The sequence below is a fragment of the Zalophus californianus genome, chromosome 8, assembly GCF_009762305.2.
Source record: "Zalophus californianus isolate mZalCal1 chromosome 8, mZalCal1.pri.v2, whole genome shotgun sequence".
NCBI classification, from domain to species: domain Eukaryota; kingdom Metazoa; phylum Chordata; class Mammalia; order Carnivora; family Otariidae; genus Zalophus; species Zalophus californianus.
Window position 1 is genome coordinate 13,898,171 of NC_045602.1, and position 14,538 is coordinate 13,912,708.

Below are 14,538 nucleotides of genomic sequence, written 5' to 3' on the forward strand. Positions count from 1 at the left end.
AGGTGTAGAAATTCATTCGTTCATTCAATATTTTATGGTTACTTACAAAGGGCAGGTACTATTCTAGGCACTTGGGCTCTATTAGTGGGTGGAGAGGAAAGAATCTTGCCTTCAAGGAACTTGCATTCATTCTAGCAAGGTGTTTATAGTGTTTGAGAAGGTGGTGAGGTCTGCAGGGGAGAAAGAAATCAGAGCAAGATATTGAAGTTGGAAAGTACCTGATTGGGGGGTGGTAATTAAAGAATACAGCTGAATTTAAGATATTTTTAGTGTGTTTCAGAACCCTATCTTGTAAAAGGATAATTTAATCCAGTCACATATGTTTTGTGAATTGATACATTTAGTCTTCCTCTTGTATCGTATGCTTTCTGTTTTTTAATGTTTTCTTGATGCCTCCTTCCCTTACTTTTTGTTACCTAGTCCATTTTATTGTTACTTCTCTGTATAGTGTTTTGAAAAATATTATTCTACTGATGGCTACATTTCAATTAAGTATATTCCACATTTCTTTACCAATCTCAAGCAGAGAAAATAAGTTCCATAAGGCAGTCTCTTTTACATGTCTTCTTTTGTATTCTATCTCTGTACTTAACACAATGGTAGTATTAAAATGTATCTGTTTTATGAGTGAATAAATTATTAGGTATTCACTACATGGTCATAATTCTGCTCTGGGGCCAAAGATAGACTCTGGGGAACGAAATAAAAATTATAAAGTGAATGCAGAGAAAAGTAGGAAAGGTTTCTTCAGACAGTGCCTCTATCCCAATCCTGACACTAATTTTGTGTTCTTAAAAACTTACCCATCCTCTTTGCACCTCTATTTTTCACTTGAAAAAATAAGGGAAGTGGATTAGAACAGTGGTTTGTTACCTTTTTACGAGTCACAGATCCTTTTGAAAAACCTATAAAGGGTATCACTCTTCTCCATAAAAGCTTCATACACATACATATCATGAAATATAATAAGATGACGTGTTTAATGAATTATGAAAAGCTTTTAATGTACATATGGTAATCTAATATGAAAATATCAATGAAATATTTTGTAACATTTAAAGGCAATTAGACAATTCACACACAACCCCCACACACACACAACCCTCTGCGTACTTCATAATAAATAAAGCTCAAAACTCTCAACCCAGGAGAAAGCATTTAACCAAAGTAAGAGACAAAAGATTTATAGATCTTGTGAAATGTTTTGAAATATTAAAGTCCAGTGTCTTCTTTTAAGTTCTCACAACATTTACTTCAGATAGGGATGAAGCTGTTTAAGCTTAGCTTTTCTTGACAAACCAATTCTGATTGGTCGACTGCATGTCTTAAGAGGTAGTACTCTTGAAATTCCATGTGAAAAATTACTACCTAAAATATAAGACAATAAAAGTGCATGAGGGAATAAAAATTACTTGTAGTTTCTAAGCTTAAAAAGTTTCACTTACTTATCATCATCTAGCAACATTTACTGAGTCACTGAGCTAAGTGCTTTAAATACATTAGTTTACTTTTCCTATCTCCATTTTTAAAATGTGAAAACCTCAGCATAAACAAAGTTAAGTAACTTTCCCACATAAAATAGCAACTAAATAAAATCAGCTTTCCAGTCAGGCAGTTTGACTTAACAACAACAAAAGTCTACAGTTAACTTGGTGTTGTGGCTTTAAAAACCAAGTCATTTTTCTATTAGAAGCTAAACAGTAGGCTATACTGTTAATGATTTCATTTGGCTTCTAATAGAGATTATTATCAACAATAGTGCACAAATGCATTTCATCTATTATGTATTAATGGAGGGCTCTGCTTTTGAAATTTTTATTTAACATCATACTATCATATTCAAAAAAGTTCAAAACATTTCATGGACAACAATCAGTTGACCAGACAGGTAGGATCAACTATTCTTGATAATGAAATACAAAAATATCCCTAATTTTCAGAGCACTTTAAAAAAAAAATAGTGAAGTACATCTGTAAAGCTAAAAATGTATCAAGCTTTAAGCCAGCTTTAATGAATTATATGATCTTAATATAATAGCACATTTTACTGAAAATGGTATAATCAACCTAATAATAATTCTGGCAAAATATAAACACAAAGTTTAACTATAGGTAAATAGGGAGAAAACAACTTACCACAAAAATAACTATAAATCAGCTTATGATACTTTGTTCAACATTAAAAGTATAAAGTTAATTATAAAAAGAGAAAAAGCATACTACTAGTTTTTTCAATTTTTAAAGAATAGGGGATTGTCCAAATAAAACAAAATTGTTGGATCATTTCTGATACACTAGATTTGTTTATAAATTAGATAATTTCAGCAATTTATGCTAAGTGGACTTCTTCATTATGAGATTATTATTTCAGAACAAAGCCATGATTAGTCTATTTGATTACTTTTTTCAAAGAATAGCTTTCCTCTTTCATGGTCTAATATGACAGATACTTCTGGTAATTTTGCAATGGGTAGGAAATCACCAAACCAATTTGTGTCAACAGCTGGCCCTTTGCAAAGCATATGCCCTTAAACAGTCATCAAGTTGTGGCTCTAAGGATACGCTTCTTTGTCTCCTTGGATTTCCTACCTTTTATAAATAAGTTGTGATCCCTTTTATTATTACTGTACACCAGATTAATTTATTGCTTTGTACTACTTAACAATTGTAAACATTCAAACATACTACCAGAAATTATTCATTTTAAAAATCAGTGTCAACTAATTGAACTTAAACATGTTAAAAAAAATCAGTATTTAGGGGTGTCCGGGTGGCTCAGTCATTAAGCGTCTGCCTTCAGCTCAGGTCAGGATCCCAGGGTCCTGGGATCGAGCCCCGCATCGGGCTCCCTGCTTGGTGGGAAGCCTGCTTCTCCCTCTCCTACTCCCCCTGCTTGTGTTCCTGCTCTCGCTATCTCTCTCTGTCAAATAAATAAATAAAATCTTTAAAAAAAAAAATCAGTATTTAAAAAAGCCATAAAATGTATTAGTAATCTTTTAGAAATAATATTAACTCAAATGTTTTCTAAATCCTTGCAAGTCGAAATATAGTCCATAGGCTAGCAGCATCTACATTTGCTAGGAGCTCGTTGGGAATACAGAATCTTAGGGCCTACCACCCAAAAGAATCAGAATCATTGAACAGGACACCCAGGTGATTTGTATGTACATTAAAGTTAGGGAAGTTTTGGTGCTAAATGATATATAAAGCACCTGGTGCACTGACTGGCTGGCCTATTTCACATATTCAAAATAATTTCAAACTACTTGCATTTTCTACACCACAGAGAAAGGAGAGAGAGGATGCACTGGAGACATTACTGGTAGAAATTTAACTGGAGGCATCATGATGATAACTGGCTAGGTATCAAAAACATTTCAGCATCAGCATGGAGCCAACCATTTCCCAATGCCTTTAAAATCACGCTGCGTAAGCAGTCACCCACTCTACCTAGGCAGAATTAGTCCATGTTTACTAGCCCCGCTTTCCACCATTTCCCAACTTTTTCCTTACACTATGGATTTTAACAAGTCTCAGAAAAATTACCCCATTTTTATGCACTTTGAATGTAAATCCAAGATGACTGTCTTAACATAGTACTAAATAATTTTGGCTGTCCGTATTATTTTTCATATTTCATAACACATTATTTTTCGTATTTCATGACAAGGCTCTTTTTCTTGTGAAGGCACAATAGAGTATGATGGGTTCAGATATTCCTAACAAATGTAACATTTCTTTTCCAGTTTGTGTACATACTTCAATTTTCCTCATATATCCATTCCATTATTACAGTTATGACCATGATGATAATATGAGTATGAGCTCCCTAGTCTTCCTTTCTATCTCAAAATACATTCCTAAACCCAATCTCTTCCTTTCTGTTTGTGCTAGAAAAAACAACCTTTCCAAGCTAATTCTACCACTCTGCTTTGTGTCTCATAGAGTATTGTTCTCTCAATTATTCCCTTTATTCAGGGGAGAAGAGACTACCTAGGGGCTTTTGACCTTCCAAGGAATGGGCTTAATTTTTAAGATTATCTCACTGTAAACTAAGAAAAGAGAAACAGATACACTTCTGAAGTGACTGAATAAAGGTATTGGTGATAGCGTCCTACTGATGTTGAGAGGCCAGGAAAAATATTTTGAGAAATGATGCACGACTAAAGATGTTTTGGTAAATATATTTCACCTACATCATTACTCTTTCTAGATCTAGTCTTGTGGTGTAATACCAGCAATTTCTGACCACATGAAAACTTAGTCTTTTAGAAAACACTTTCCTAATTCTAACCCTACCCCTACCTCACTCCCATTGGTATTACAAGTTAAAATGGGTGTTAGACTTAGTGTGTTTTATTCAGGTGTCATAGACCTTTTAGGCAAAGGATAAAGTTAGTTGTTTAACTTCTCTTTAGTTTTATTTTTTAGTACTAATAAGTGATAATAATTTTTTTAATTACTAAATAAAATATCCATATAGAGAGCCCCATAATAAAGAATAGAGAACATAGCTAATAAATATGTAATTGGGAATAACATCTCATCAATGAAAATCCAACTTAGATAAACGCCTTTTTTGGTTTTGTCAATTAATGTTACACACATTAGATGTGTTTATTAGACCAAAAACAAAACAAAACAAAAACCCCGTCTTCATCACATAGTTATTGCAATGCATCACTGCAAATATTGAAACACCGTTTTGTAGAGCCCATTTCCCAGTAACGTTCTAAATGGCATTTACATTTTTAGCTGATCTTTAACTATTGGAATTTGCATCAGTAAGCTATTAATGGTTACAAAAGTGATAAATCTTTGTATTTATCTTCTAACAACCTGAGGATATTCTCCTTGTGCTAAAAATACAAAATGCAATAATCATCTTAGAAGGTATTCTAGAAAATAACCAAAAATCTTACCTCCCTTCAGTAAATAATTAAATTTTTCCTCAAGTTCATCAGAGAAAGAAGCAGGCCTCTTAGGTGAAGGTTTTTCACAGTCTGCGAATAAAAATCAGTATGTTACAGCAAAAAGTAACTTTTACATAAAATGTCAATACTATAAACAAATTACTTTCTCGAAAATTTTCCTCCTGTTGGCTCCTAATATTTATAGATAAATGAAGCAGGACTCATCAAGTCTCCTTTTAAAAATTTCATCCCTTGTGAACTTCAACTTCAGGACGTTATTTAATGTTTGAACAGCCTTTCATGGGAAAATAATGTGCATCAGTAAATATGGTCTTACTCTTTACCTCTCTCTCCCTTTTTCAAAAAATTATATATTTGGCCTACACAGAAAAAAAGCAGCCATTTTTTTATCATGAGAAAAAGACGTTTTAAAACTAATTTCATACCTTCCTTGGAAGTAGAATAAAATTCTTCTTCCAGTGTTCTTGGACAGCTATATTCATTTGGAACTTCCTGCTCTCCATGATCAGGTACTGTTTTCCATTTAAATAAACTCTGGTGTCTTTGAGGCATCTTAGGACATGTTATAGCATCACGGAGCAAAGAAGACTCACATATTTTGTTGACTGTAACCATTTCCTCATCTTTTTTTATCTCCGCTTTTACCTCCTCAATATCATTATTTTCTCTAAAGTAATTTTCTTGCCCATTGTTTATTTCCACAGCGCTTAGAATTTTGCTTTCCTTACTGATTTCATGAAACATATGAAGTTCTTCAAGGACTAAATCAAATTTACTCTTCATCTCAAAATCGTTCACTATTGTCTGAGCTTGTGTTGATAAACACTCAGCAGTTAAGTCCTGAAAACACTCATTGTTCCCTAGACTCAAATCAGTTTCAAACTGATGATTAACACATTCTGTAGAATCATTCTTTGGATGAAAATGCTTTGAATTAGCCAACTCACTGTCTTGCAAAACACTCTCATATTCATTTCCGTCAGCTACATTATTTTGATTAACATATTTAATTTCTTCCACACTTACTTTTTTACTCATTAATGAAACTGGTTGCATACAAAACAGGCCATCCATTGAATAAAAATTATTTTTCTCTTCCTTTTCTATCATAATATCTTTGTTAACTTGGCAACTGTTTGTTAAACTTTGTGCTGTGACTTCTACTTCCGCCTTCAAACTTGAGTCATGTTTTTTTCCTTTGATTTCACTTAGCAAGCTCCCAACATTTAACACTTCGATTATAGTCCTAGGATTGGTTTGTTCACTATGTTTTAAGTCGTGGTTTGTTGGTCTGGCCTGTTGCCTAATATTGAAGAAATCTTCAAATATGCACTTAAAATTAAAGCTACTGATCTTAGTATGCTCCTGTTTTCTTTCAGTATCTAAATCTTGGTTGTACATATTTATTTCATAAAATTTTTCATTAATGTATCTATGGTTGTTCTGTATAAATGGAGAACCAGACTTAACATGTGTTTTAACAGCATTAGGACTACAGTGAGCCCAATTTTCCTCATTTATGAATTGTTCAGGACAACTCTTATTCTTGTAAATTCCTTTTGCCAAAGAAATTTCATCCACATCATCAAAATCCATTAAAAGAGGAATTTTTTCATATGTTTCAAAAATTGGAAACTGTTTGTTTTTAGTTGTCAGACTGAAGGAATTGATGGTTTTTTTCTTAGACTTTTCAAAAACTTGATCAGTTTTAAATAACTTTCTTTTTTCTAACATAAGTTTCCTATCTTCTAATAGTCTTGAAAAAGTTAAAATCCTTACGAGCTTTATAGTATGATTTTCCTCTATAATATTTTTTGAATAATGCAAAGGCACTATCCATTTGACAATGCATCTCTCCTCTAATTTAGAATCATTTTCAACTCTTGTTAAAGAGTCAAACTTACTGAACAAAGAAACTATGTCATTTTTCAATATGCTATTTAGAGGTTCTGAAACACTGCTTTGTAAATATATGCTTAACATATTCTTTCTATTGACATTCATATTCTTAATTATTAGATTTTGAAGATCAATTTGCTTTTTATCCTTGAAAATTTCACACCGGGTTAAAATATTATCATCTTTTTGATTTTCTGAAGTATTTTCATGAAAACAAAAATTTGCCATAATGACACTTCCAAAAACATTGCTTAAATGAAAGTCTTTTTGTGTAGTACAGTATCTTAACTCTAGCATATTATTGTTTTCTCCTTTACCATTTAACCAAAAAAAAATTATTAAAGCCTTTCGGCTACCAAGTGTTCCTATCATAAGAGGTTTTGATTGTTTTTCATGTATATTCATGGCTTTTGTATAGTGACAATCTTCTTTGCTTAAAATATCTATTTCTAATAATTGTAGAAAATTCAATTTTTCTCCAGTTTTCTTAATATTTTCACTTTGAGTCCTGTAATTATTCATAATCCAACAACTTTCCCTCTTTTTTTCCAAAACCTGTCTAATGTTACAGTCCTGGCTTTGAGATTTTTCTAATCTGGTAAATATGTAAATGTCCAGGCATGTTTCTACTTCTCCCAAGTTTGCATTCCCTAGTATTATAGTGAAATTCTTTCCAGACTCTGTTACATCAGTTATGATACTACTGTGGTTATAGTAGTTTAAACTGATCAAGTCTTTTTTTCTCACACAAATATTTTGGTTGCTGAGTGACTGGTGGTTACTTTCATAGCATGCAGAAAAAATATTTTCCGCATCAGCATCCACAATGTTTTTATCATCCTGTAACTTTTGCTTCTTAACATCAGGTCTATTTTGGGACCAGTAAATGTTTGTGAAATCCCTAACATATGCCTCGTTTTTGTCATTCTTTTTCTTTGCTATTTCCTTTAAATAGACAGAGGACATTTTGCTATTTAAATCAGTTGGAAACTCAGGGATACTTATTGTGCTGCCATCTCTAAAATAGCTGGGTTTGGCAATTTCTATGCTGGGCTGGTTTTGAGATTTTGATATATTTAGTGTAGATGCTGAGATGTTATTTTCTTTTTTATTTGATGGCATAACACTGTCAGCTTTACATCTGTTCTTAATATCATGAAATGTTGATTTGGTTTCCTTGCAAAACGTAACATCCAAAAATAAGTATTCTGTCTGTTTTACATAACTATTGTCCTCCTGAATATTGTCTCTCCCTTGGACTAAGTACTGTTTTCCATCCGCGTTTTTAAGTCCAGGTCTATCGTGTAGAGAGGCGTTGGGCAGGAGCGAACCGACCTCTACTTCAGCTCTATCACCGCAGTGCACACTGACAACTTCTCTGTCATACAGTCCTGCTTCGCAAGACCTTCCGGAAGCCCTCAAACCAGAATCAAAACTCTGTGAGGGGAGAGACTGCAAACAACTGTTCATCTCAAATTTGCCGTTTGGGCATCTCAGATTACATATCTGCTCCCCACTAACTGGTTTCTCCACACACGAGTCTGTGGAGTGATCAAAAAGCACATTAGTTGAAACAAGGGGCGTCCTGAAGGGTCTGGGCGACAACTGCCAGACTTTTTCCACCTCGGACAAGCGAGGCACCAAAGGAAGCCTCCACTCCACCTCAAAGGCACTGCCCGGTTCCTTCAGACGGGGCCGCTTACTACTGGGTGGTTGGGAATCAGGGTCCTCGGGAGGCGGTAAAGAGGACATGAACTCGGCACCGCGCGCCGTGGAGTGCGTGAGCGACATGACAGCGAACTGAGGTGATCTGTCCGAGGTTCCTGTCGGGCTGGTTTTTAGTAAGCTCCAGGTGGCTCCGCCTCACCCCCCACCCCTCGATCCCCGGTCACGCCCCTGGCACGCCCCCTGAGGCTGGCTTAGGCCCCAGCCTCCGAGAAAGCCCCGCCCCGGCCCCGCCCCGGCCCCGCCCCAGACGTCCGGCCCCGCCCCCACTCTACCTTAAGCTCGCGAGCTCGGGTGGTCTCTCCCTCCAAGTACAACGCGCACGCGGCCGTTACGTTGTCTATTTTTAGCGCCTCTTGCTGGTGCCTGGACTATAGCGGCTCTAAGTATTTTCTTCCCTCTGGTAGAATTAAGGGAAAAGTCAGAATCTCTCTCTCTCTCCATCTCTCTCTCTCTCTCTTTGAGAACAGAAACAACTCTGTTTTTAAAATTCTAAAATTCTCTTTACCTCAGAAGCGGCTTCTCCACAGTTGCTCTAGAGCATCTTCTCCACTGTAGTTTTGTGAGCACCGGACCAAACCGCTCTGTGTCTGGAATAACTTTTAAAACGCTCTTAATCATCCCGGTGGCATTTAAAATCAGATTTCCACCTCACTAATAAGGTATGTTTAGGGGAAAGAAGGCACTGGTATTTAACAATCTGAAGATTTTAGGGGAAAAAAAATGTGTGGAAGTAATTATCCAGATGATTATTAATCTTCACTTTAAAACAGTAGAAAAATCGTTTTCATATGTGCTGTGGGATTTCCTTCCCCAATATTGTGGATAAAATAACTTAAAGATAAAAATTATGCTTCAACTATTCCAGTTATTGTAAGCATAAATAATGATACAGTTCTGACTCCTACCTAATAAATTGTATGGACATTATTTTTCTTTTTCCTCTGTCTTGAGAATACTAATTATTTCAAGTCAGTTCTGATTTCTTGTCAATTCCATAAGAAAAAAATAATTTTCAAAATGTTTACTTTATTTTATTAAGAAACATGTGATTACTGTTCAGTCATCAAAAACCTCAATCCCCTTGATGATTGTTTCAAAGTTGGTCAGTTTTATTTTCCCTGGTTAAAATTGTAAGAACCACAATAATGTGCAAGAGGGATCCTAATTTTAGAAGCCATGGGAGCATATATGGCAGGATATGACTAGCACACTACTTTACATAATAAGATGTTCATCAGCCTCCTGTCTTGTAAAATACTCTTAGATATATTGTGACTTCCAATCTGGGTATTTGCTATTACTTTGGCTTGTAAATTCCTCCAGAGAAATGTTTGCTTGAATTTGTAGAAAGCCTTGCAGGATAAGCACTTCATCAACACTAACAATAAGAACGTGGCAGTTGTTCAAATTACACATCAGTGAGTCCTCAAAGTGCTACTTCTATGTATCTTGAATCCCATTCCTTTTTTTTTTTTTACCTCAGACTTCCCACAATTCTACATTCCATACTAATACAATCTGTTCTATGCTTGTGATCAGCCCATAGGGACTGATTTGCTCAGCTAACCGTGCACTAACATAATATTAGGAACAAACTATTTTTTTTCTTTCTTTCTCTCTCTCTCTCTTTCTTTCTTTCTTTCCTTTCTTTCTCTCTTTCTCTCTCTCTCTCTCTTTCTTTCTTTCTTTCTTTCTTTCTTTCTTTCTCTCTCTCTCTCTCTCTCTCTCTCTTTCTTTCTTTCTTTTTCTTTCTTTCTTTCTTTCTTCTTTCTTTTCTTTCTTTCAAGTAAACTCCATCCCCAACGTGGGGCTTAAGCTCATGAACCCAAGATCAAGAGTTGCATGTTCCACAGACTGTCAGGGAAGTACCCCAAGAACAAGCTTTCTATTAAATGCCATAGCTTTGTGATTCTAGATTGATCTGTAACTTGGTGTTTGTTTCTTCATCTTACTAGTTTTCCAGAAACATACTCTTTTTTAGATCTCCATCACACCATTGTTTAAAAACTATGGATTCTTCAAGGACTAGAATTCAAATAAAACCCAGAAGTATTAAATTTAATTCAACAATTGTTTGAGAACTAGGTCTAAGACCCTGTTATGTGTACAGAAATGTATAGGGTTTGTTGGGATTATTTTCCTATCCCAAAGAAACTTCTAGCAATGAAGACAGAAAAAAGAAGTCTTTTTTTTGCACGTACTTATTTAAACATTGCACTAATGACCACTGTCATTTCAATCAATGCCTGTTGAAACTATTATGTGTTTTTTGCTTTATTTTTTAAATGCTACCTTGAAAACACACTAGTTATAAGTGAGAAATGCAAAAAGTTCAACTCATCAGAATCAAAAATATAAATGAGGCTTGTTCGAATCTTATCTACCCTTCAAAGCCCATTTCAAATGTCACATATTTCTAATCAACTTACCTGCCTTTTCTCTGAAAGCTCCTACCTCCTTAACAACAGTAACCTGAGCTTTAAGGACAGCACCTGCCCTTCCTTTCAGGTTGCACTCTTATTATAGTCCAGATCTGAATGAATGAAAGAAGGAATGAGCTCATGAAGTAAACCCCATGCTGAAAATGTAACACAAGCTCCCCTTAGAGTTAAGTCAGCAATTCACTCAGGACCTCAGAATGCTTAGTCTTATGTCCTTAGCATGGTATGCCAGATCTTCACAACTAGGTCCTACCTTACGTTTTTTGGCTTCATTTCTTTTTCTTTTTTCTTTCTTTTTTATTACAATTTGCACTGTGTTGCCAATACCAGGCTGTTTGTTGTTTTCTTGCTTTACCATGCATGTTTTCAATGTCCTTCTCTTTCTCCACCTGACAAATTCCTATTCAGCCTTAAAGGGTTCTACTCAAAAGTGACTTCCGAAAGCTGTACCTCCTCCCTACTCTATCCAATCCCTAGGCAGAATGACTTGCACCATCATCTGTGTTCCTATAGAACTTCATTTTTAACTGTACTATAACCCTTAAAACATCTTACTGTATTGAGTTGTTTACATCCTCTCCACCAGACTCTATGTTAATCAAGACAAAGATTTATTCACTTTTAAATCCCCAATGCCTCACACTAAGTACTTCAGTTAAGGAGAAAAAAACAACAACAACAACAAAACCAGAATATTATTGTTACTATACCCTTACCAATCCAAATGGGTTTAGTGGTGTCTTGAGAGTGTCTTAAGCTTACTGTTTTGGTTTTGGTTTTATTATGTTAAAAATGGAGACATGCTTAAGACTATACCACCCTAAAGGCCAAAAATTGACTTTAAATGTTACTGGTTTTAACTTTATTTAAGTTTTTATTTATTTATTTGAGAGAGACAGAGAGAGAATGAGTGGTGGGGTGGGGCAGAGGGAGAAGCAGACTCCCTGCTGAACAGGAAGCCCGATGCGGTGCTTGATCCCAGGGCCTGGAGATCATGACCTGAGCCAAAGGCAGGTGGTTAACTGAGTGAGCCACCCAGGCACCCAACATTCTTTAATGGTAAGACCAGATATTTGATGAGGCAGTTTTTCTCTTTTATGTCTTTTAATAAATTATACACATGATGAATAAATATGCTAAACCTAAAACTTCCAGACTAACAAGATAACAAATATTTTTTAAAGACTTAATAAGAACCACTAACAAAAAAATGTAAACCAAATACAGGGGTTAGGGAGGAAAATCTCATCACTGCTAAAAATATTTAAAACAAATATGGCTGTATGTAACATAAATAGTACATTTAGGGCGCCTGGGTGGCTTAGTTGGTTAAGCGACTGCCTTCGGCTCAGGTCATGATCCTGGAGTCCCGGGATCGAGTCCCGCATCGGGCTCCCTGCTCAGCGGGGAGTCTGCTTCTCCCTCTGACCCTCCCCCCTCTCATGCTCTCTCTCTCTCTCATTCTCTCTCTCAAATAAATAAATAAATAAAATCTTTAAAAAAAATAAATAGCACATTTATCAAGTCACTAAGAAGCACTAGGTGGGAAAATATTTCAGAAAACCATGATGGCGTGTATACCCGCATGTGCAATTAATCATTCAGCAGAGCACTAATGGTAATTTATAACATAAATATAATCTTAAATGAGACAATGTATGTGCAAATACTTTATAAACTATAAATCATCGCATTATTCTCAATTTTCTTTAATGACATCATTATCTGCCCAGTCTCCTACCCTAGAAACTTAGTGTTCTTAACTTTTTCTCTCTTTCACTCTTTCCCCAAAATCCAACCCATATGTAGACATTCATCAAATTGTGTTAATTTTATATCAAACATGACCCTAAAATTAATTCTCATTCTTTATCCATATTATCTCAGCTTTATTCTAGGCCTTCATCATCTCTGAGAATATTGTAATAAACTAATTTTTTATTAGTATCCCCTCAACTTCTACCCAACACTACTATAAGCCTTTTTTTCTTAAAATATTAATCATGTTATTACTTCCCCTTAAGAACTTCTTTCAATTTTTTGATACTTACAGAATAAAATACATACTCCTGAATTGGACACACAACATTCTTTATAGTTTATCTCCAAACTGTTTTTTCAGCCTCTGTGTCTACTTCCAAAACACAACTTTCTTTCCTGCAGCGCTAAACTTCTCTCCTTTCTTTAAATATAAATGTCCTTTTACAATTTCAGTCTTGGGCATCTACTGGTTCATTTGCCTTAGGTGTAGGGGCAGGCCTTACTTGAAGTCTTCTGACGTGATTCCAAAGTTTACAGCCATCTTGTCTCTTTAGACACCCACAGTTTTATCTGCTCTCCCTTCTTTTTCATTTTTAAATCTTACCTTATTAATGTACTATTATATTTTCTGCATGTTTAGCTAGTCAAAAATAACCTTTTTCTTGAGCTCTCAGTGTTAGAAAACCAGGTGGGAATGTTCAGCTACTTACAACATCCATTTGATGTTCTAATAAATTTCAGCATCAATTAAAAGATTCTTTGCTGCTGAAATAAAAGCAAGAGTCTGTATTATTTTTGGAATTTATGCAATTGTAAATAACAGCTCTTTTAAAAAGTAATTGTGAATTCTTTTCAATTAGCCTTCCCCAAGAAATCTTTTCAAGATTTTGGGATGGTAAAATTTCTATCATCTTTTTTTCATTATACAAACTTATAATTAGTTAGATTGCTTTCTTTTTTTGTACAGATTTTCTGCTGAGATTAATTACTTTGTTTTGATTGGTTGCACAATAAATATTTAGATGGACATTGCAAATTCATAGAACTACCATTTACCTCCACTTTTTAAGGAATTATATACATTTGCATTAAATACAAAATACATATACTATGAAAACTATGTTAACCATAATTTAATCTTTTTTTATCCTGAAAGAAATACAGAATAGTGTTTGGGTGAATAGGCTTTGGCATCAAATTGTCTGTGTGTGAATCTATGTTCCACTTCTTCCTATCTGTGTAATGTGAACAAATTGCTTAACCTTTCTGAAATACAGATTCCTGTAAGTGGGAATTATAAAATAGAACCTACCTCATAGGCTGTTGTGTAAATTAAATGAAATATACCATTTAGATGAGTGTTCGACATGTAAGTAGGTGTGCATTAAATTTTTTTAAAGATTTTATTTATTTATTTGTCAGAGAGAGAGAGAGCACAAGCAGAGGGAGCAGCAGGCTCCCCACTGGGCAAGGAGGAGCCTGATGTGGTACTCGATCCCAGAACCCCGGGATCATGCCCTGAGCTGAAAGCTGACGCCCAACCGACTGAGCCACCCAGGTGTCCCTAATTTTTTTAAAAATTACAATAGTTATTATTAACACCAAATTAGCAATGTGCTGGGCTAGCTCCTACAGGTTCAGATGAACTGACTGTCAGCATCTCTTCCCAACCACACATTTCAGAAATTTTATGTGAGTACCTTGGATTTGGACCATGAGGGAAGTACTTACATCACTGAAACCAGCAAATACCACAAATCAGGGTTTGCTTGTTT

The 14,538-nt window shown here is 35.1% G+C and overlaps 1 protein-coding gene across 1 annotated transcript; it reads right to left on the bottom strand.

Annotated features, from left to right (window-relative positions):
- Window positions 1-1,073: 1,073 nt before the first annotated feature.
- RAD51AP2 (RAD51 associated protein 2) lies at window positions 1,074-8,624 on the bottom strand. The gene is made up of 3 exons (XM_027623818.2): window positions 5,360-8,624; window positions 4,923-5,003; window positions 1,074-1,368 (listed from the first exon to the last, which is right to left on the bottom strand). The coding sequence occupies exons 1-3, from the start codon at window positions 8,622-8,624 to the stop codon at window positions 1,250-1,252; spliced, it is 3,465 nt and encodes a 1,154-aa protein (XP_027479619.2). The 3' UTR covers window positions 1,074-1,249.
- Window positions 8,625-14,538: the final 5,914 nt, after the last annotated feature.

Excerpts from the sequence above, each read along its gene's own strand:
- RAD51AP2 (XM_027623818.2), bottom strand. The coding sequence starts at position 8,624 with ATGTCGCTCACGCACTCCACGGCGCGCGGTGCCGAGTTCATGTCCTCT. Across the intron at positions 5,004-5,359 it reads TTATTCTACTTCCAAGGAAG|ACTGTGAAAAACCTTCACCT; the intron begins GTATGAAATTAG and ends TTTTATTCGCAG. Across the intron at positions 1,369-4,922 it reads TAATTATTTACTGAAGGGAG|GTAGTAATTTTTCACATGGA; the intron begins GTAAGATTTTTG and ends CTTATATTTTAG.